At 57.4% G+C, this 21,676-nt stretch overlaps 7 protein-coding genes across 7 annotated transcripts; 4 read left to right on the top strand and 3 right to left on the bottom strand.

The window, feature by feature from the left end:
- Positions 1-333: 333 nt before the first annotated feature.
- VTJ04DRAFT_4568 (uncharacterized protein) lies at positions 334-2,379 on the top strand (the record flags this gene model as incomplete). Its single annotated transcript, XM_069362589.1, has 1 exon — positions 334-2,379. One exon carries the CDS (start codon positions 334-336, stop codon positions 2,377-2,379), a length of 2,046 nt encoding a protein of 681 aa, XP_069219521.1.
- Positions 2,380-2,741: 362 nt separating this feature from the next.
- VTJ04DRAFT_4567 (uncharacterized protein) lies at positions 2,742-3,412 on the bottom strand (the record flags this gene model as incomplete). Its single annotated transcript, XM_069362588.1, has 2 exons — positions 2,742-3,320; positions 3,386-3,412. 2 exons carry the CDS (start codon positions 3,410-3,412, stop codon positions 2,742-2,744), a joined length of 606 nt encoding a protein of 201 aa, XP_069219520.1.
- A 692-nt stretch (positions 3,413-4,104) lies between these two features.
- On the top strand, positions 4,105-7,888 carry VTJ04DRAFT_4566 (uncharacterized protein; the record flags this gene model as incomplete). Its single annotated transcript, XM_069362587.1, has 5 exons — positions 4,105-4,214; positions 4,332-4,425; positions 4,499-4,759; positions 5,982-6,278; positions 6,362-7,888. 5 exons carry the CDS (start codon positions 4,105-4,107, stop codon positions 7,886-7,888), a joined length of 2,289 nt encoding a protein of 762 aa, XP_069219519.1.
- Positions 7,889-11,173: 3,285 nt separating this feature from the next.
- VTJ04DRAFT_4565 (uncharacterized protein) lies at positions 11,174-12,007 on the top strand (the record flags this gene model as incomplete). The annotated part of the gene is made up of 2 exons (XM_069362586.1): positions 11,174-11,215; positions 11,423-12,007. The coding sequence occupies 2 exons, from the start codon at positions 11,174-11,176 to the stop codon at positions 12,005-12,007; spliced, it is 627 nt and encodes a 208-aa protein (XP_069219518.1).
- A 435-nt stretch (positions 12,008-12,442) lies between these two features.
- VTJ04DRAFT_4564 (uncharacterized protein) lies at positions 12,443-16,120 on the bottom strand (the record flags this gene model as incomplete). The annotated part of the gene is made up of 5 exons (XM_069362585.1): positions 12,443-13,988; positions 14,053-14,115; positions 14,175-14,802; positions 14,877-15,878; positions 15,970-16,120. 5 exons carry the CDS (start codon positions 16,118-16,120, stop codon positions 12,443-12,445), a joined length of 3,390 nt encoding a protein of 1,129 aa, XP_069219517.1.
- Positions 16,121-17,985: 1,865 nt separating this feature from the next.
- On the bottom strand, positions 17,986-18,365 carry VTJ04DRAFT_4563 (uncharacterized protein; the record flags this gene model as incomplete). Its single annotated transcript, XM_069362584.1, has 2 exons — positions 17,986-18,231; positions 18,291-18,365. 2 exons carry the CDS (start codon positions 18,363-18,365, stop codon positions 17,986-17,988), a joined length of 321 nt encoding a protein of 106 aa, XP_069219516.1.
- A 1,305-nt stretch (positions 18,366-19,670) lies between these two features.
- Positions 19,671-21,374, top strand: VTJ04DRAFT_4562 (uncharacterized protein; the record flags this gene model as incomplete). The annotated part of the gene is made up of 1 exon (XM_069362583.1): positions 19,671-21,374. The coding sequence occupies one exon, from the start codon at positions 19,671-19,673 to the stop codon at positions 21,372-21,374; it is 1,704 nt and encodes a 567-aa protein (XP_069219515.1).
- Between the last annotated feature and the right edge of the window lie 302 nt (positions 21,375-21,676).

Genomic DNA, 21,676 nt, shown 5'->3' with positions numbered 1-21,676 from the left:
TCCATCCCAACTCCGACCTAGAATCCACACATCATCATAACCAAGATGGCACTTACTCCTAAGCATCCAGCAGCTCGAGGCTCGGTGATGCCATTCTCAAAGGAGGCCCGTGTCGTCAACAACCAGTGTACGAGTACATCATTCCCTCTCCTCTTTCCTCGAGGCAGAGAATCTTTTGACCCTGTTCATTAAATAAAACTCCAACACATCAATAAATCAATCAAAACAACAGCTAAATACCCAACAAACATCCTTTATTTCTTCAACCCCAACTTTTCGTTTCCGAAGACCACAATCCTCCAACACACAAAGTTCGATTTAAAATCTTCAAAAATGTCCGACACCCCCGGCGCCGCCTCGCCGATCACATGGGCCACGTCGACCACCACCCTTGTTCCCACACCGGACGCCTCATCCGCCCCAAAACCCTCCAGAAGTCTGGTACTGCGTCCCCTCCTCGCCATCGCCGCTCCGCTCTCCCTCATTTTCTTCGGCCCAGCCGCGTTCGTGCTCATCCTCGCGACCGGCGCGGCACTCTCCGTCGTGGAGTGGGGAGTCAACAACCTCCCCGAGTTTCCTCCTGTGCGCGCACCGCGGCGCCCTGCTATTGGGTCTGGTCCTGGGCCCAGTCCTGAACCTGGTCCTGGGTTTGGGCCGCATGCCCCTGCCGTTGCCGTTGCGGGATCTGCGACTGGCACGTTTCCATTCGCTGAAAATGCCGTCGAAATCGCTGGATCTCGGTCTGCATCCGATGCTGCAGCCGCTGCTGAGGCTGCCAGGGCTGCGGATCCTGTCACGTTCCATCTCACGCTGGGACACTTGCACGGCGCGGCATTCGTGGTGCTGATGCTCCTTAGCACAACCGGGGCGTGGGTTTACCGGTTGGCTGGCCCCGCTTTCAAAACAATCTGGTTCCTGGGAAAGTTCGTATGGAGGGTTGGGAGGGTGGTGATACTGGGTGCCACAATCACCAGTTTTGTCGCGGTGCTTGGGCCGGTGGTGATTCCTTCGCTAGCTATCATTTCCGCGGTCCTGGGGACGGTTGTGTTTTGCGCTGCCATCGGGTGGTGGTGTTTCGGCATCGTACCCCCCGGGGCGAGGTACCTTGACATGTTCGTGAAGGACTTGACGGATAGGCTCGTCGAGTACCCCGGCGGCGTGCAAGTCTGGGCCTGGCTGCCGGCCCAACCTGACCCGCGCGAGGAGGCGTCCGTCATGTGGATGGTTGACACGCCCTTCCGGAGACGGGTGTCGTTGGTGTTTGTGCTGGCCGAGGCGCTGCTGCTGTCTTGCCCTGTCGACGTCGTGCGACGTCAGGTTGTTGAGCCGGTCGTCGCTCTGATGCGCTCGGTCGCGTCTTTCCTCCGCCCACGGGTGCCTGAACGATTGAAGCGCCTCCTGATGGCCCTGGGCCCAGGGGCTAGCTGGGGGGCGGTTAGGATATACTTGTTCGTCCCGGGCGGTGCTAACCCGGCGCACCTCAACCTCGACCCGGAGAACTTTCAGGCCTGGTTCCGCTGCCATGCCTTCGCGGTTCCCTTGCCGCGGGTGTTGACACCCTGGCTGCGGACGGTTACCCTCATGGGGATGGGAGAGACCGATCGCATGCGGGCCGTCGTCTGGACCGGGCTGGTCTCGACCGCGATTCATCTGTCCAAGAACTATTACAAGGCCTGCGCTCCTGTGGTGTACCGCGTCGCTGGCTACAAGGGGCTCCTCGCCATGGTTAAGATCATGATGTTTATCATCCGCGCATTGCATGCCACGTTCTGGTCATCGAAGTGGCTCTTCTACACGTTCAAGGCCCTTCCATCCCTCCCTGGTCGCCTCATCGACGGCATCCACAACTTTCCCAACACCTGCATCCGCATAGCCCAGGACCTCCCGCCAAAGCTGATCTCCCTGGCCCGGGAGAAAGTCACCTCAGCCACCCTCAGCGTCTTTGCTATCACCTGGCTCACCATCCGCCCATCCGCCGACTCTGCATCATCCCGCTTCACCGATCTCCGCAACCCGCTCGACGACATCCCCTACCGCGTGACCCCTCGCCCCAACTACGGCCTCGCATACCGTTCGCAAGCCGTGCGCATTCTGCGCAAGCGTGTCGAGCAGGAGAAGCACTGGGAGCGCGAGCGCCGGTGGAGCCGCAGAGTGTATATGGGGTTTCGCGCGGGAGTATCCACCAACCCGGCGTTGAATCCAAATTATCCGAACGTGTTGACGAATGAGTTGAGTGTTTGTTTGGAGGAGGTAAGGAGGATGCAGCAGACGGAGGAGTGGCTGCGCCAGGCTGAGGAAGCGTTGGGTCTTGCTTTGTTGGAGGAGGCATTGTTGAGGGGGTCGCCGGTGGAGAGGGCGGTTTTGACCGCTGAGGGGTGATGGGTTTGTTGCACTTTGTGATTTTGGTTTTGTAGGGATTGCTTTGGTATATGTTGCCTGGGGTCTGGATTTTGGCGTATGGCGTTTGGCGTCTGGAGTTGGGGTAGATAGAAAAACAAATGAAAGATATTGCCCCTGAGTCTGGTGATACTTGCTTTGGTGTTAGGGCAAAAGTGAATCTACGCGTCGATGCTGTTCTGTACTGACATTTGCTTCCACAAAAGTTGCAGCGCCCCGGAGGACTGCAAGACAAAACTGATTCATTATCCGACAATGCCAGCCTAACAATCTAGAGGTATAAATCCATTCCCAACCCCCATCCCGAACGCCTCAACTCCGCCCATAACCCATCCCTTCTCTTCCTACAAACAACTATTCCAGAAATAATTCGCGTAGAAAAACCGCGAAAACTTCCGATCAATATTCACCACATGCACATCCCCCTTCCGATCATTCCTGACAATGACCCGATTAAACTCCCCGTCCTTCCCATCCCTCTCAATCTCCATGCCCAAACTCCTATACACCTTCAGCCTGAGTAAAACCTCATCATCCACCCCCCCTTCCCCAGGCCCCGCTCCCGCGCCTCCATCCACACCCTGTAATTCCAACTCCTGCAACCTCGCTTTCAACTCATCCAACTGCGCCTGCAGGCGCTCGGTTTCCATCTCGAGGTCAGAGGCGGCCTTCGCGACGCGGAACTTGTGCGTGTCCAACCGCGCCATCTCGCTCGCGTGCTTGGCGGAGGAGTGGGAGGCGGCGAGCTCGGCGTGCTGCGAGGCGAGGGTCGCCTGGGTGCGCGCGAGTTTGCGCAGCGCGGCCTCGCCCTCGCGCAGGCGCTCCTCGCGCGCTTGTTGGAGGACGGAGAGGGACTCGGCGACGCGCGAGACGGCGGCTTTGTCTGGCGCGATGTTGAAGTTGGCGACCGTGTGCCGGATGAGCTGCAGGGGGTGTTAGTATTGTTGGTTAAATTCGGAGTGGTGGTGGACGGAAGGGGGGGACGCACGGTAGAGGGGTCTTCTTCGAGAAGCATTTTGGCGGTTTGGAGGGAGGTGAGGTTGGATGTGGTGGATTGGTTGATGGGGGATTCGAGGATTGGTGGTGATGATTGGTTTTCGATGTTTCGCTGTGTTGGAGGGATGGCTTGGCTTGAATGACCTGGTCTCGTGTCGTTGTGGTGGAGGTTTGATGGAAGTTGATGTTTGGATTGACTTCTTGGCGTTCCGCATCTCCACAGCGACAGCGGTCTTCTGTTGTCCCCACCTGACAGCCTGACAAGCCAGGCCCCCTTCCCCGGTCGATCCCAGCTGATCCCGGCTACCCCACCTTATCTTATCGTCCCTCGGCAGCACCCGGCTTGACGGGCCTTCTGGAAAGAAAGCTTTCGTCATTCAGCGGGCCGAACCACTTTTTCCCATTCCATCCCAGCAGCAGCCTGAAGCTTCAAGGTTCACCAAGGTTCCGTCTGTCGCCTTGTTGAAACCGCACACACCACCAAACACAAACCAACGACGCTCGTTTCCTTCAGGTCTACAATACTTGTCGGCCAATAACTCTTGCTCCCAAGAATCTACCCCGGCTGCTTGACCTTGACCCGGACCAAGAAACACCACAGACAGACATCGATTCCCCGCAGCTGCAGCGCCGCCGCAGCCCCATATCCGTATAGCATTTTCATACTTTTTCTTCCAGGTTTTTACTACCCGGCCTTCCACATAACCAACCATGACGCAACTGCCATGTGAGACTCCCAGTGTTGGGCACCGAGCCGCCGGCGAGTCCAAGCTTCGAAGCCCGCTGACAAGCATGTTACCAGATGCCATCGATGCCGAGACGTACGTGTCCACGCCCGTTGCTCCACGTTTACTCCTCCAACCAGCTCGCTATACGCTTTGTTTCTGTACGGCTTCCTCGAATTTGTCTTTATACTGACATGGCATGATACCCCGCAGGCCACTCAGCCCCTCCGAGCTGGCGGTGTTGCGGGCGCAGTACGAGAAGGAGGGGGATATGGTTGGCGTTCAGACAAAGTTTAACTACGCATGGGTACGGTTTCCTTTCTCCCTCTCAACCCCTTCCCCGCAACCTTTGTTTTAACAAAACATGACTTCACTCCCAGGGCCTCGTCAAATCCAACGTTCGACAAGACCAACACCTCGGCGTGATGCTCCTGTCCGAAATCTTCCGCACCTCCCCCGAGCGCCGCCGCGAGTGCCTGTACTACCTGGCCCTGGGCAACTACAAGCTGGGCAACTACGGCGAGGCGCGGCGGTACAACGACTTGCTCCTCGAAAAGGAGCCCGGGAACCTCCAGGCGAGCAACCTGCGCTCGCTGATCGACGACAAGGTGGCCAAGGAGGGCCTGATGGGCGTGGCGATCGTGAGCGGGGTGGCGGTAGTGGCGGGGATTGTGGGAGGGATGTTGTTGAGGAATTTGGGGAGGAAGCGGTGATAGTGAGACCTAAGTAGAGGTTGGGGAAGTGGTGATGGGGATAGGTTGTGACGGAGGGCTGGCCTGGATGTTGGGTGATTTACTGCTCGGTAAGGCTGGCCATCTCTGTCTTGTATTCTTTTTGAATGTATGAGAGCGACATGATTATGATTATTCTTGGCTTGGGGTTGCCGGCGTGGGGCTCTGGATAGGGAGGAGGGAGGGATGAAGACAACGCCGTTCGGGAGGTGGGAGAGTCTCGCACTGTAGAATACGTAGGAGACCACGTTGACCCAGGGAATTACTCGCATCGGGTGTCTATTTTCAGGATTGTATACAGTAAGGTGAATGAAAAAGAGGTCTTCAATGCAAACCTAGATCAACATAAATCGCTCTGCAGTCTCTCTCTTTTGATGTGGTAATGTTACGTGACGGTGACGGTAATGGATGTAACAGACGGTCATTCTGACAGAGGGGCATGACCGGGACCCACCTGGTCTGGTGCCTGAATCCATGCTCCATGACGCAGGGCAGGGCGAGCAGCTCCAGCGTCTCTGAGCTTCCAGCAACGCCTGCAACCCCAGGAACGGACCCGCTGGACTGATCATCCCCCCACTTTCAGGCCTTGACAACAGCCTTGGAGGACGAGGACATGCCGACATCCATGGATACTGGTCCATGACTTGACTTGACAACACACACAGAGGCGAGTCACAACCACCACTGGCCTCTTGTCTTGTTGCCTCGAAAATCAGACCCTTGATATAAAAATTCCCCTCGTTGGATTCCAGTGTCGCACACGGCATTCCACTTTTTGCATGAGGCCAACCACCAGCGAATCTCCCTCTTCCATCCTTTTCTTTTCTTCTCACTCCAACTGCGCCCAACCTTGAAACCAACCGACACTCAAACCCAAACCTAAACCCAAACACAGCAGCACACCACAGCACAGCCACGCCTACGTGCCTGAGGCAGCTTCCACCATCAACTTGGAAATCTTCCCGTTTGTATTCCACCCTCAAACAACCCGTGGCGCCTGACCTTCCGATGCCATTACCCCTCCTCCTCCATCGCACGGCCCTCTCGTGACTCGGCAAACGAACCATCTCTCTTCTCTCCTCAGCCCGCAAGGCTGGCTGGGTCCCGCGACCACAACATTCTTTTACGCTAGTATCGACTTTTCCATCTTGATTCACTTTCTTCGACCGACATCCTGGCGTCCCGGGGTCGACTTGCACTCGCCGCCGCTACCGGCTTAATCGGCGCCCTCGCCGCCATCTACCAAAACAGCCAGCGCCAGTCTGCACCGACGAGACGGGGGCCCAACATGGCGTCCCGCCGCGGTGCTCACCTCGACTTCATACCCAACAGGCAGATCGGGTACTGCCATGAATGTGCTTCCGAGTGGTACCGCGAGATCGACGATCCCTTGATCTGCCCAGAATGCACCAGTTCCTTCGTTCAGATTGTGAGTGGACCGACAACGCCTCTGGCAAGGACGGGTCTTGAGAAGACCGCAGAGGACGAGATATACTGACTGATCCACTCCAGGTCGAACCCGACAATGACCCAAGAGTGGACGACGAAACACCGGCGAGCCGCACGGCCGGTCCATCTGCTCGCCGTCTAGTCGGCTCCGACTCAGATCCCGAGGAAGACGATATCGAAGAGATTCGCTTTAACTTTGGCAGGAGTCCAAGACCCATTCCCACTCCCCCCTTCGGCGGTGGTACCAGGCGCGAACCCGCACCGCTCGACCCAGCCGACGCCATCTTCCAACGATTTACCGAGATGCTCAACGAAATGGCCCCAAGACCCATGCCCGTGCCCCCGAGCACCGGTACCGGCTTCTTCCAGCACGAAGAGACCCACGCATTGCCATCGACGGGAACCCGCGTCCACCAAACCACGTTCCGCTTCGGGCCCTTCGGGTCTGCCACCCGCGTCACCGTGACCAACGACGGTTTCGGCACCACCACGACGACCACCACCAGCGACTCGGCTGGTCCTGCCAATTTTCCGTACGTCTCCCCTGGCGGCGAGAGCCGGCCCCGTGCTGCTCGCGAGCCCCGCATCCGCGGCTTTGCTATGCCGCTAGATCACATGCCTGACGATAATGAAATCCGCAGCTTGGTCGACCAATTCTTCAGCAACCCCTTCGGGCCTTTGTCCGGCGGCGCCGGCGCCGGCGGTGCTGGTGGTAATAATGGTGGTGCTGGTGGTGGCGCCGGACCTGGCCTCGGCATGCCCTTCCCCTTCAGCGCTGGCCTGCAAGATCTACTCCGCGCCTTGTACGGCGGACCGCCCGGCGTCCACGGCGACCACGTCTACACGCAGGAGGACTTTGACCGCATCATTTCGCAGCTGATGGAGCAGTCGGCCGGCTCCAACGCGCCGCCGCCAGCGTCGCAGGCCGCCATCGACCGGCTCGAGCGCAAAAAGGTGGACGACGAGATGCTGGGGCCCGAAGGCAAGGCTGAGTGCACCATCTGCATCGACGAGCTGAAGAAGGGCGAGGAGGTTCTCGTGCTGCCGTGCAAGCACTGGTACCACGGGGAGTGCGTCACGCTGTGGTTGAGGGAGCATAACACGTGCCCGATGTGCAGGAAGCCGATCGAGGAGGGGCCAAACGGTGGGAACAATAACAACAGCAACAACAACAACAACCGATCCGGAAGCGGTGGTTCTGCCGGCCCATCACGCTGGGGCGGCGGAATCCCGGGCAGCGCCAACCAACCATCGCGGAACAACTCTTCCACGTCGAATAACGGCGGCAACAGCTCGGGCTACCAAAGCCCGTTCAGCTTCGCGCAACACGGTCCCCGCGCGCGCGCCGAAAGGGAACGCGAGCGGCGGGCGGAGCGCTTTGGTGGTGCTGGTATGGCGGGTTCCTCGCGCCGACGCAGCTCGATTTCGCCCTCGCATCTTGATGGGAGTGATCCCTGGGGAGGAAGCAGTCGCAGAAGGAGCCCGTCGCCTTCGTGGGGGCATCATGAACCGGGCGGTGGTGGTGGCGCAGGTGGTGGTGGAGCGCTTGGGTGGTTGAGGGATCATTTTGGGGGTGGGAGGGGTCGTTGAGATTTAAGACTACCCTGCCTACCTGACCTGCCCAACTAGACCGGACCTATCTTACCTGAGGTTACGGGAGGGGTTGGGGTTTGGGTGAGGAGGTTGTGATGCGTTTCTTCGCTGAGTTGGGTTGGAGCAGGTTCGCTCGTTGATTTTCACTCACTCACTCGCTCACTCACTCACTCGGTCATTGTCATTTGGCTATCGGCCATGGTTTACTACGGAGATTTTGTTTTTCATTCGACTTGTTGCTCAGGGAACGAATGATGAACTGCGCAGCGAGGAAAGGGATACACAGCACCGAGAGACACCAACCACCACTACCACCATCGCCACCACCAAAGTTACGGCCGGCGGAAAGACATGGCTGAGCGACACGGCATACATGACTGCTGGAGATACACTTGCGGATCCAATCTTTGTTTTTTACTACGACTACTACCTGAGATCTGTTGATCGGAAGGAAGGAAATGGTAGAGGTGATGAAGAGGAGGAGCGAAGAGGGGTATACCGTTAGGAAGGTGATGGAGCAGCAGCAGCGGCAAATGATGGGGGGAAGAGAAACGCAGAGGAGGTGAGTGAGCAGATGATGTGGATGATGGGGATGATATGATGGATGGATTGGAGGTTGGGTGGCATGATTGATGCTTGTAATGATTGAAGTGTGATGAATTGAAATGGAACACGAAACAAGAGAGATGTGTACAGTAAGGAAAACTGGACTTGTTGATAACTCGTACCGAGATGAGGATGCTGTGGCGGTGAGCGAGAGGGTATGTACGTGCCTGATCAACTCTGCCCATACACGTCTAAGTCTATGCCCAAGCTTTACTACTATTACTACCTGGTGGACCGGGGAGTGCGGTATGGAGTAGTAATAGTAGATGAACCCTGTGTCTTTTGTGGCAGACTTGCTGGCTTATTTTCTCGGTATGAACCCTAACTCTGAGATCTATCGGGAAGAAATCTATCTGTCCATGCCTTGTAAGTTATGTGAGAAAGGTACAGGAGGTCTATCGGTGTTTGGCGTGACATGCTTGGACTTTCACGCCCAGTCGTTGGAGAAACCTGGAACGTAGGGAATTGATAGGGATGTGTAACGTGAGTGTGGCGTTGATCGTTTGTTCGGGTAAGCCTCCCGAGATTGAACAAGTTCGCAGCTCGGGGGGAGGTTAAGCCGAACGGAGTCAACTGTTGGTTGTTAATGTTGGGAGGAAAGAATGAAGTCAGGTACACTAGGTGTGGGTCAGTCTAGTGAAGCCGTAGGTTTGACGTGTGTCGATGAAGTCGGCCATGTCCTGAGCGTTGAAGGGTTCTAACCTTATCAATCAATGGCAGGTTAGGTAACTATTATGTACCTCCTAATTAATTATCTCAACCAGTTTACATTCCACAGCATCAACATCGACACTGGCGTCGACAAGATGTTTTTCGTCTCGAAGAATTATAAACGTCCCTCCTTCATCTCAGGTGTCTGAGACGAAGAAGCCAGGCCGCCTCGTCGTCAGCCTTTAGCCCCCGCCAGCCCCGCTGATTGGCTGTGGTGCAGTTCCAAAGCGTTGCAACGCTGGCCTCTTACCGTTTTAGGAAGGGGGTTGCGCAAGCTCTCTAAGGTAGGTGTGTCATACACATCGATCGAATCGAGGCTTAGATCCAGGGGTTGGGTTGGTTGGATTGTGGGGGAGGGGGAAACGGGATGGGATGTTCGTGCTGGATGTCATTCATGCTTGAGATTGGGGTGCCTGAAGTTGTGGCGTTGTTGTCCTTTTCCTTTTGGTTTGGCTTGATCTGGTCCGGGGGATTGGGGTTTATTAGTTTTGGTGTCCCAGTTGCGTCGTCATCAATTGAAGTCTGTCTGTGTTCTTGGTGGGCTGCCTTCCTCCGTCTGGAGTTGGGAAGCAAGCAGGTTGGTGACTAGTATCTCGAGATTTGGATCTTGTCCTTCGTTCAAGAACCCGGTCTAACACCTAATGTCGACGCCAAAACGCTGCTTGACAATCCAGTCTCGAGGAATTGGGTGCCAGCTGCTCCAGCAACCCACCGGACTCTCACCAACACCAACACTCTCCAGGCGGTGCCCGCCAGAGGTTGGCATTCACCATCGACATTTCGCCTCATCGGTGCCTGGCTGAGGGTCAACACCACACCCCGTCAAGAGAGGAGACGAACAATAAGATGCGCCACTTCCTCACCTTCGGAATTGGAGTCCTACTCCAGGCTCCTGTCCTAACCTATGCCGCAGCAATCCCGCCCCGAGGTATGTTCTAAAATACATACATAACCAATCCAGCCCAATCCCAACCCCAGACTTGACTCCCTTACTTACCAAGCCCATGTCTATCTTCAATACAAATAATAAGCTAACAACCCCAAGACACCCCGATCAACACCATCAGTTCTCCTCCAACGCCAAAACCAACACCAACACCTACAGCAACGACAAACCTCCCCAGCCCCGTTCTCGCGACACCAGAACCTACCACCTCCATCCAGATCCCCAGCAGCAGCAGCAGTAGTAGTAGTAGTAGTAGCAGCGGCGGTTCACCACCACCCCCGCCACCACCACTACCATCTCACCAACAAGCAACCGATGAATCCAAATCCCCCAAAGCAGACAAAGAAGAAGATGCCCAAAATAATCAAGGCGACCTCCAAAATGAACTCTCCTCCCTCTCCGCCCTGCGCGCGCAACTCGTTGCTTTATCACGCGAGGTGCAAACCCGCGAGGCATGGCTTAGGGATGTGCTAGTGTCGTCGTCGTCATTTACCAACCCACGAGCAGCATCAGTAGCAGCAGCAGGGGCAGCAGCGGCAACAGCACAACAAGCCGGGTCAGGTGGTGTTGGTCGCTTGCATACACAGCCGCGCACAATGGGGGAATGTGACGGGCTGGTTTGCGTCGGGCGGTTGTACCTGCGAAAGGTCCGTCGCGCGTTGGGGAGGAGGGACGACAGCAGCGGAATCCCCTACTACTCTACCACCGGGTCAACCGGGTCAACCGACATCCAGAGTACCCGTACTCAGGATGAGGGGGTTGGGGATATGGTGAAGAAAAATAAGAGGGGGGTTTCGATCCCCCGACCGCCGTGGAGGGTTGCTGTTGCTGATGATGATGGTGGTGAGAAGATCCGCTCCCCACGAGGATGGGAGGTGAATGATGATGATGATGATGATGGTCTTGGGGTTGATGATCGCCCTCACATCAACATTGTTCACCATCACAACCACACTGAGAAGGAGGAGCAAGGCTTCGATCCGTTGTTGGTAGGTGCTTGCGCGGCGGTTGCAATGGCGATGCTCATCCTCCTTGCCACCGGCATCGGCACCGGTACGTGTGTAAGTGGTTGTGGTGGATCGGGAACGGGAGAGAGGTTGGGGCTATGCGGCTGTTTTGGTTGCTCTGGTCGTAATCCTCGTCGGCGGGGGTGGGTGTCGCTCCCCGCTGGTGTGGAAGGGGTTGGAGGAGAGATGGGGATGATGAGGGAGCACAGGGTGACGATACCTCCTCCAATTCCAATCCCAAGTCCGTGGTCGGGGTACCAGTACACGGACATGACGGACCACCAGTACCGTCAGGCAAGGGAGGAGGCGAGAAGGCAAGACACGATCCCATGGCCGGCATATACCGATGTTATGGAGGAGCAGCAACCTCGGAGGTTGGAAGACATGACGGTGCCGTGTCCGGGATATTACGACGCGCATGCCATCAACCATCTAAGCCGACCTCGACCAGGGATGGACAACGATATCCATCCCTACACCCCTGACAAGGACGAAAAGGAAAAGGAGAGCAGCATCGTTTGGGACGAGAAACAACCCCAACAACCCCAGCTGGTATTCCATCCCGAAGAGGAGGGGAAGCAGCAGTCGCAGCAGGCATTAATCATGCCAGCCGAGGAACCAAGCCCGGAAATACAACAACAAACCGAGCCAGAGCCAGGGCTGGAAGAGTCAGAACCACCCTCGTCGGAAGAAGAAGAAGACCCAGCAGACTCGGAGTCCGAGTCCGAATCAGAGGAGTCAACCATAGGAGACGAACTCGCATCATTCAGGTCGGCGGTGGACTTTGTCGAGGCCTTGATCGCGAACCAGGAGGCGAGGATGTCGTCGGCGGCGAGGAGGATATAATTTACAGTTGTACATATGGGCATACATAACTAGTCCTCCAGATCCCTTCTTATTGAGTACCTGGTAGTAACATCAGGGACTTGATAATCGGGTAATAATACCAAGCATTCAACCACAACACCCGCTAGATGACAAAAAAAACGTCTCTTTGTCTATCTTCCAAGTTTCACCGCCATCCATCCTTTTCTTTTTGCCCCCCTTCCCATCTACCACCGGCAAAGTTGAGCGGGCACAAGCCATAGAAGGGAACAAATCATCAGCAACCAAGCCACGAAATCAAGACAAAAACACAAACCAGCCGCCTAACCACCCTAACCCCATCTTTTTTAATAGCCATAACCTCTCCAAAACTCCACCCCAAACCCCCTCCCTACCGACCAAACTCTGCTGTATGTACAAGTATATACCCATCTATCAATCTCCCTTCCCCCTTCTCTATACACCACCAGCACCAACCCCCATCCTCCCAATCACAACCTCCTCTACCATCTCCTCTTCTCCCCCCTTCAAGACGCTCGCAGTGGTGGTAGTCCCCCCACCATTCCCCTCCTCCCCCCTCTCCTCATCCGCAATCACCAACGTCTTCAAATCCCTCTCCACACTCAACAGCCCCAGCGCATAATGCGTCTGCTCCGACCGCGCGAGCACCAACCCTTTCCTCTCCGCCTCCACGTCCCACGCCCGCCTCTCAATCCTCCTCGGCCGGTTCCACACCGAGTCGTTAAACACCTCCCCGACGTCGGGCGGGGGGTGGTAGGGGGGACCCCGGCCCATCTCCGCCGCTTTAATCCACGCCGTCTCGCACCCGTCAATGATCTGCAGCGCGCTCTGCCAGCCCGTCAGCCGCGCGACATCCCTGAGCCGCCGCACCATCCAGTGCCGCTGGTGGATATCCTGGAACTGCACGCCCGCCACGAACAGCGGGAATGAGCTCTCGATGAACGCCGCGCCGACCAGCGTGCTGACGGCGCTTACATGGGTCGTATCCTCGTGCAGGCCCGCCGCGATGCGCGCGATCTCGTTGGCCCACCGTCCCGTTTGCGGCGCCGCGATGCCCGCCGCCACGACCGCCAGCGGCGGCATCGACGGGTGGCACCGGTGCAGCACGATCAGGCCCATGTAGTAGTTCATCCAAACGCCCGCGATGCTGTAGGTGCGGTACATAAGCGCGGGGCCGAAGGGGGTGGATTCGGGCGGTGCAAAGTCCGGACCCATGGGGTCGAACTCCGGGCCGAGGCGGGAGCGAAACACCTCGAAGGCCTGGCGGATCTCTTCCCATTCGCGCAGCGCGCGGGCCGTGGAGGCGTCAAAGTCCATTTCTTCGGCCGAGTCGGAGGCCGCGGGCGAACTTTCGCGCGGCGGGCTGAAGCCTCGCGGGACCGTGACTTTGCCCGAGGTGGGCATCAGGCCAGCGAAGGGGGGTGGCGAGTTGCCGCGGCCCATGCCCACGCCCATCATGCCGGGTGGTGCTCCAGGAGGCGGGGTGGGGGGAGCGCCGTCGGGCCTGGTTGGGAAAGCACCTGGAGGTGCGCCTGGAGGACCGCCTCCAGGAGCACCGCCTGGGAAACCAGCTCCTGGGGGACCGCCCGTCCACCCCGGCGGCGGCCCTCCCTTCCATCCCGGCGGGGGACCACCCGTCCAGCCAGGTGGTGGCCCACCCTTCCATCCCGGCGGAGGGCCACCCTGCCAGCCTGGCGGAGGTCCTCCCGCCGCCGGACGGCCGGCCGGAAATCCACCACCGGGAGGAGAGACACCTGAAGGCATACCACCCTGGCCAGCAGCAGCACCAGGAGGACCTCCCGGACCACCTGGACCTGGAGGACCACCACCCGGGGGACCACCCGGTGGACCACCGGGAGGGCCGCTCGCAAACCCCGGGGGTGGGCCGTGCTTCCACGCCCTCCTCTTCCTCGCCATATCCCTCGCTGCAAAGTCCGCCAGCCGTCCGAGCAGGAGCATGCAAACGTCGAAAGTCCCGTAGCTGTTGATTTCCCCCGCGTCAGTCAGCGATTCGAGACAAAAACGAGGTATAAGCAGCAACTCACATCGAATCAATCTTCCCAAACGGTCCTCTCGGCGTGCACTGCGTCCACTCCGCCCACTCCATCCTGCAATCCCATCATCAGTCAGCCAACACCCACAGCCCCAGAGACTCAAGTTCACTTACAGCGGCTTCGTCCCCCCCAAAAAACTCTGATACACATCCATCTTGCAAAACCACCAATACAAATCCCTCAGGTTCTCAAACTGCTCCACGTCCCGCTCCGTCAACCCTCCTCCCGACCCGCCCGACGAGTTCTCGCTCAGGCTGTAGTCCACCTTGTGCCCCGTGATCTGCTCAATCAGCTGCACATCCACCTCCCCCGAGTCCCGATCCCCTGCCGCCCCCAACAACTGCTCCGCATGATGCGAGGCGTAGCACTGCTCGTTGCACCGGTGGCTCACAAACCGCTCCTCGCGCTTCCGGCGGTGGTATGCCAGCACCTCGCGCTGCATGCGGCGCAGCGGCAACTCCCGCAGAATGGCGCGCGCGCCCCACATGTGTCTGCACCACTTGTCGTGGTCCGAGTTCCAGACTTCGTAGAAGCCGAGGAGCAGGGTGGCGGCGAGGGTGGCGGGCTGGGTTCGGCGGTGGTGGCTTTGGTAGTTCTTGGCCAGGCGCCGGAGGGAGAGGTGGTAGTGCTTCATGGCGGCGGTAGGCGGGCAATCTTGGAGTTTGGAGAGTTGTAGGCTGCCGAGGGCGAGCATGGCTTGCATTAGGGCAGGGTGGTTGAAGGCGATGATGGGGAAGGTGTCTGTTGAATGGGTTAGTATGTCCTTGTTGTCGTCGTAGTCTCAGTGGCGCGGGGACAAGACAAGGGTTACGGACAAGTCCATATATGCTGCCGGTGTTTCGGCACGGGTTCTCCTTGAAACATGGTCGTCGGATCGAACGGGTGTCTCTCATACAGAGACATGCTCTGGCCTGTGACGTTGACAAAGTACCAAAAGATCGCCGCCGTCTGGGGGTCGTTGAGTGGGGAGCTCGAGGACGTCGGCGTGTACGTGGCGAGGATGTTGTCGCTTGCCGGGCCCTCGAACGACCGAATGTGCAGCCCATAAACGTCGTGGAGGGGTTCTAACCGCCTGGCTACGTGGATACCAAGGTCGTTGGACTCGAGATGGACAAGGTGAGGATCGGGAGGTGCTTCGTCATCGGAATCGACCATGGACGCTTCGTCGTCCGACTGCCAGTAATTCTCCTCGTCGACCATGGGCTCTGGAAGATACTGCGTATTCATGCTCTCAGACGTGACCGGAGTCTCTTGTGAAACGGTGCCTGACCCGAAGGTGGTGGAAACGGCCGATTGAGGCTCATCCTTGGCCGTGCTGGATTCGAAGCTGTAGGTGGCAGTTTGGTGATGAACCCCCGAAGAAAATCCAGAAGCAGAAGGGTCCGCAAAGGCAGGCAAGGAGGTCTGCTCGGCATAGAGGGCCGAGGTGACGGCGGTCATGGACGGAGGACTGGGTATTTGGTGAGGCTGGCCGAGACCTGGTGCCGTCGCGGGCCCGGGAATCGAAGAAGAGGCGCCATACGCCTGAGTAAAGGGCAGAGCACCCGCACCGGAATAATCGACAGACGGAGGCTTCGGGGCGATGACGGCGTGGGGTGAAGTCTTGGATTGGGCGGCCGTGATCTGGGCGTCCAGCAAGGCCTGTTGAACCTGGCGCTGGTAGACGGCTTGGCCGTAGAGGGGCCCCGAGTTGAAGGCACATAGCGGGTCTGTAAACTTGAGTCTCTGGCTATAGCCTTCGCACTCCCGCTTCGACTTGATGCAGTTATTGCAGGTCGGCTTGCCTTCGTCGCACTTGATGCGACGTTTCCGACATGCTACAAGATATCCGCCGAGTCAACAGAATGAAGCTTTGCAAAGGCCAGCAGCACCTGGCGGCAGCTCATAGTTTGCGGCATCCCCACTTACTCAAGCAACCCGTCTTGGTCCTCTTCCTCACAACAGGCTTCTTGGCCGCCTGATCTTCCTTGCCGTCCTGGCCCGAAGAAGAAGAAGCCGCAGCGGGCTTCTCTCCCGCGGCCGACTCGGCCGTTTGCTCGGGTTTGGTCGGTGACTCCATGGCGGTGTGTTTGAGGTTTCCGGTTCTGCGTGGTCAAAAATCTCACACCATGCGTTCAATCCTTGGGAGCAGTCGTTGATATCATGCGCGGTCACAGCTCACATGATCGTCCGAGAAGTAACGGCGCCGGGCCCGAGGCAGCCCCTCAGCGAAGTGACGTAGGTGTTCAAGGGTGGCGCATCAACGAAGGAAGCAGGAGGCCGAGAGGGGCAGGTCGTCCCTCGATTGATGTTGGCGTTGAAAGGGGGGGTTAAAGATAAAGCCAAGGCTGAGCTCCCTAGCGCAGAAAATAAAAGATCACCAACAACATGCAAGCCCCGAGGGATTCAGGGCCGTATATGCAGAAGGTTGGCAGTGGGGACGCAGAGCTGCTTAGCGTAACGGGTCTGTGAATTGCCGGCCACTTCGTCCTCGGACGCTCCTCTAGTGTCAGTCTTGGGTGTGGGAGAGTGACAACGGTGGTGGGCTCTGGGGTCCAGCAAGGCCCGGCCCTTGTCGGGAAGAAGGGTGGATTGAGCACCAATTGCAGTTGAAACCTGTCCCGAGTCCAAGACGACTCAAAGACCCGTCACAAGACGGGCCTGGATCTAAGTATTCGGCGGTGGTGTGTGTATGTAAGTAGTATGTATGCGTATGTCTGCCGGTTGTGTGTGGACGGGAAAGATGATGAGTTGAGTGGGAGCGGGAGCGGGAGTGGGTGTGCGTTCCGGGTGCAGCTTGTTCTTGTGTTCCCCCCGCCAAACACGGGACAGGATCCGGGGGATCGATACCCTGTCGCGGACCGGCCCTCGAGGATCTGATGGATTGCAATGCTCTCTCAGCTGCTAAGTTAGCGGCCGAAGACTATTGCGGGTATGTCAACGTGGTGGCGTTGTTGATCAGACCACCGTCCGATGCTGCAGGATCTAGGGACCAGGCACGACATGTCCATGTGAGGACAGATGGACAGAGTGAGCAACCGAGCCTCCAGACACAAAAAAGCTAGCAGAGCGGGAACAGGCACGAAGTAACTAGCTGACGGAGCGAGCGCCGGGACGCCTTGTTCCCTCCGGGTGTTGCAAGGGTGAGGTTGTAACGTTGTCGAGCAATGGGGCGATCCCTGAGCATCGACAGGTGGATCCTGAAGGTCTTGGACAGCACGGCAAGGGGACGGCCAAGAGTCTCTGGCTGGGAAGAGGAGGAACCTGGAAAATGGTTAGGGGGGGTTGGAGAGATGCTCCCCTGGGGTCTTGGGAGAGAAGATTCAAGACTGATCACATCCCTTGAACAATTTCAATGCCTCCATCATACTAATACATCCATACATAGCTGTACAGACTATACGTACTTTGCAGCGCAGCAGTGCAGCGTGGTGGGACAGTCGCACGACGAGGTGGTGATTGGCGATCATCCATGCAGTGATGGTCTGGGCGTGCGTGTTTTTGGCTGCACAGAAGCGGCGTTGGTGCATGCTGGGACGGCGACACAGGGGAGCTGAACCCCACCTACGGAGCAGCAGTAGTAGTGCGAGAAGCAGTGGATGTAGGTATAGGTACTCCGTAGGTAAGCCTCAACCTGCCCTCCTAACGACGGGCCCGAGGTGCCGTTCCAAGCATTCCGAGCGGCATGTGGTGGGTTCGGTGTGCCGCGCGGGGTGATGCCTTGATGAGGTGCCTTGATGGATGCTGGGCAACTGGGCGTTTTGCTTGGCCGGGCTCGGGGAACTTGAGCGGCAGGCCGTCGTCCCGCGGCTGTCGATCAGCCGTACCAGACAGAGAATGGCATGCATGTAGTTACGCGGGTGGCTGTCGATGACGGTTGGACAATCTCATGTTATGTCGCTGGCCAACTGGGGAGTCGTGGGACAGTGACATGCAGTGGCCAGCTCACACCCACAGCTCGACACGCACCCTCCGGCAGCATGGACCTAGGTACAGGTAGCCCGGGGCTTGAGCGTCGGTGGAGTTGCGCCACGACATTAGATCCTTGGTGCAAAACCCGACGTCGTCGGATGTTGACTTGCAGCATGCGAATACGCAAAGCTGTGGAGGGGCTTCACAGCAGCAGAAGAGAATCGACAGACACAAATGGTCAAACATGGAAAAGCGGTGTTGGACTCCGAAATCCATGCGCTAAGAAAAGGCCAAGGACAAATGCCATGGAGCAAAGTTTTGCTTCCGCAGTAGCGTACCATTGGAAGTGAGGTAAGGTTGTAGCCGGAAGTCTGGGCAGTGTCGCGGAGGGCTGCACGTTGGTGAGTGTCCATGTGTGTGAGAGAGGAGAGAAGAGATGAGAGAGTGTGAAAAGTGAAAAGCCGCAGCAGAGGCAGCAAGGTGTAAGCGATGCTGTGCACCTTCCTCCATAGACTCAACTCTCGTCAGAACCTTCAGAAATTTCTGATGGTTCCTTCCCAGTTTGTGCACAACTTTCGTCTCCGAGGCTACCTCCGCTTCGGACTGGACTCCGTAGAAGCTTCGTCGCACCTTCCATGCTGCAGCTAATGGTGGCCTAGAGCAAAAAGTGCAAAACTTGCATCGGTCAAGACCGAGGCCAGTCCCAATTCCACTTACAGTTACAGTTCCAGCTCCGCTCTCGAACCATCTTGTTGCGTTTGTGACGGAGTATCACTTTTTACACTCCACCATCTCGCTGCATCTCTGGGAACAGACCCTGGTCACAAAGTCCCAACCCACCTGCAGTTGACACCTTCTACGCTACACTCATAGGATGTTTTGATGTGTGCATGCCTAAGGTACCTAGCAGCAAAACACAGAGGTACCTCGCAGGACATGGCCGTCACTGGACTCGACTATGCATTCCTGCTCCTCCTGAACTCAGCAGATAATCATCCATTGACTCGAGCATACTTTGGAGGTTCGATCCAATTGATCCAATTGACCCGACAAACCGGACCCGGACTTGTAGAAATAGTGGAATCCCACGCTGGATCTGATACAAAAGTGCATAGAATATTCCACCAACACACCATACCAGTCTTGAAACCTCGGAGCCTTCACCGGGGTAGGACCGAGAGAGCAGCTTGCATGTTCCGGGCGGCACCCGTTCCTGCAGCCTCTCTCGCCGAAGCTGCGAAGAAGCTTCTTTGGGTCGGGAGTGAGACAAGGCGGCGTAATCATCCCGAGTGCCGGTAACACCGAGATGCACTGCGACGCGAATCCGGCTGCGACATTGCAGCCGTGGGAAACAAACATCCAAGTGGCGTTGAGTCCCTTGCTCCGGAGTGTACACAAGCTGCCGGGTTGAGTCTGGACAAGTTGCCTGCCGGATCGAGCACCCGGACCATCAAATCTCGGGCAAGGTCCGGCTTGGCAAGGCAGCCGTTAGCTTCTCGTTGCACAGCCACCAGCCCAAGCAAATGTGGCGCACCCAAGCCCCAGAGGACACCAGCCTCGCAGACTTGTGTCGATTATCGATAAGCGAACGGCCCCACTAAATTTTCTGGACGACAAGGTTGAGGAGCTCTGTCGCAACAACATCAAAACAACGTCGTCAACTCCTCAATTGACCTGCCAAAAAGCCAACCTTCCTCGGCCATTACTCTTTGGCCACCATGTTTCCCGTCAAGGGCTTTAACGTCCCAGTTGACAAACTGAAGGATGAGACGGGCGCCATTGCCGCCCCGGCTCCAGCAGCAGCTTCTTCTACTCCCAAACCCTCCCGCAAGCGCAAGAGGCCAGCCCAGGAAAATGTGACGGCCGACAACCTTGCCGCCCTCTGGGAGAAGGTCATTGAGCACAAGGAGCAGCCCAAGCATGACAACAAGCGCCCCAAGAAGGATAACGAGGGGTCGAATGAGTCCGGGAGCAAGCCAGACAAGTTAGAGGAAAAGCGGAAGAAGAAGAAGAAGCAGAAGAAAGACAAGCGGGAAAAGCACGAGCCAAATCCCAACGCTGATACCAAGGATGCTGCTGAGGATGGGGACGAATGGAGCGGCATTGACGACGAGGAGGCAGCATCCAAGTCTCCTGCTGCCACCAAGGAGGGAGATAAGAGCAACAAAAAGAAAAACAAGTCCAAAAACGCCAACAAGGACTCGGCTGGCAATCAACACTCCTCATCAGACAACAAACCTACCAGCTCAGCTCCAGCTCCAGCTCCTACCAGCGCCCCTAGCCAGCCCAAGCTCACCCCCCTCCAAGCCTCCATGCGCGAGAAGCTCATCTCGGCCCGCTTCCGCCACCTCAACGAAACCCTCTACACCCGGCCCTCCACCGAAGCCTTCCAGCTCTTCCAAGAATCCCCGGACATGTTCAACGAGTACCACGAAGGCTTCCGCCGCCAGGTCCAAGTCTGGCCCGAAAACCCCGTCGACACGTACATCGCCGAGATCAAAGCCCGCGCCAAAGTCCGCTTCCCACCCAAAAACAACTCGAGTCACACCACCACGGCACCAAACCAACTTCCCCTCCCCCGCCTGCACCCTTCCAAGCTCTGCACCATCGCCGACCTAGGCTGCGGCGACGCCAAGCTGGCCTCGGCCCTGCAACCTCTCACCCGCAAGCTGCACCTCGAAATCCGCAGCTTCGACCTGCAGACGGGCGGCTCCCCCCTCGTCACGCGCGCCGACATCGCCGACCTGCCGCTGCCCGACGGCTCCGTCGACGTGGCCATTTTTTGTCTCGCCCTCATGGGCACAAACTGGCTCAGCTTCATCGAGGAGGCCTACCGCGTCCTGCGCTGGCGCGGCGAGCTGTGGGTGGCCGAGATCAAGAGCCGGTTTGCCGGTCGCAAGGGTACCAACAAAACTGTGTCCCACAGCGTAGGGAATAAGCGCAAACCCGGCGCTGCTACTCCTATGCCTGGCGGGAAAAAGAACAAAAAGCCCGGCCACGACGACGAAGATGAAATCAACGCCTCTGACATCGAAGCCGCCGAACCCGAAAACCAACTTCCCCCCAACCTCCAACAAAACCAAGAAACCGACATCTCCGCCTTCGTCGAAGCCCTGCGCAAGCGCGGCTTCCTCCTCCACCGCGACCTCGGCGACGCCGCCGTCGACATGAGCAACAAGATGTTTGTGCGCATGCATTTCGTCAAGGCGGCGCAGCCTACCAAGGGGAAGTGTGTGCAGCTGTTGTTGGAGGAGCAGGCGAAGAAGGAAGGGCAACAACAACAACAGGGGGGAGGGAAGGGGAAGGACAAGAAAGAAAAGGAGAAGAAGCAAAAGTTGAAGTTTATTGAGGATGGGAATGCGGAGGCGGAGGATGAGGAGGAGAAGGGGATTTTGAAGCCTTGTGTTTATAAGGTGAGGTAGAGTAGGGTAGGCAGGGGAGGGAGAGGTTGGTAATTACGGTAGTACGGGTTGTGGGTTGGTTGGTAGTAGGTAATTCAAAGTCAAATGTATGGTTCCTGTATGTTCTCGACTCTCTTCACGTGTCGTTACATAATAATCATCCATCGACAGATTGGGTACGTAGGTAGGTCGCACACAGTCAATGTAGGGTAATATGTCTAGGTACCTATGCCCCGTTCTAATGTAAACACACACACACGCTCTCTCCACATACGAGTACGGTCAGCACACACGTAAGGTATGTAGGTCAGGTACACACACAT

The sequence above is a fragment of the Mycothermus thermophilus genome (assembly GCF_041956435.1).
Source record: "Mycothermus thermophilus strain CBS 625.91 unplaced genomic scaffold VTJ04scaffold_3, whole genome shotgun sequence".
NCBI lineage: Eukaryota > Fungi > Ascomycota > Sordariomycetes > Sordariales > Chaetomiaceae > Mycothermus > Mycothermus thermophilus.
This window is presented reverse-complemented; position numbering and strand designations above follow the sequence as displayed.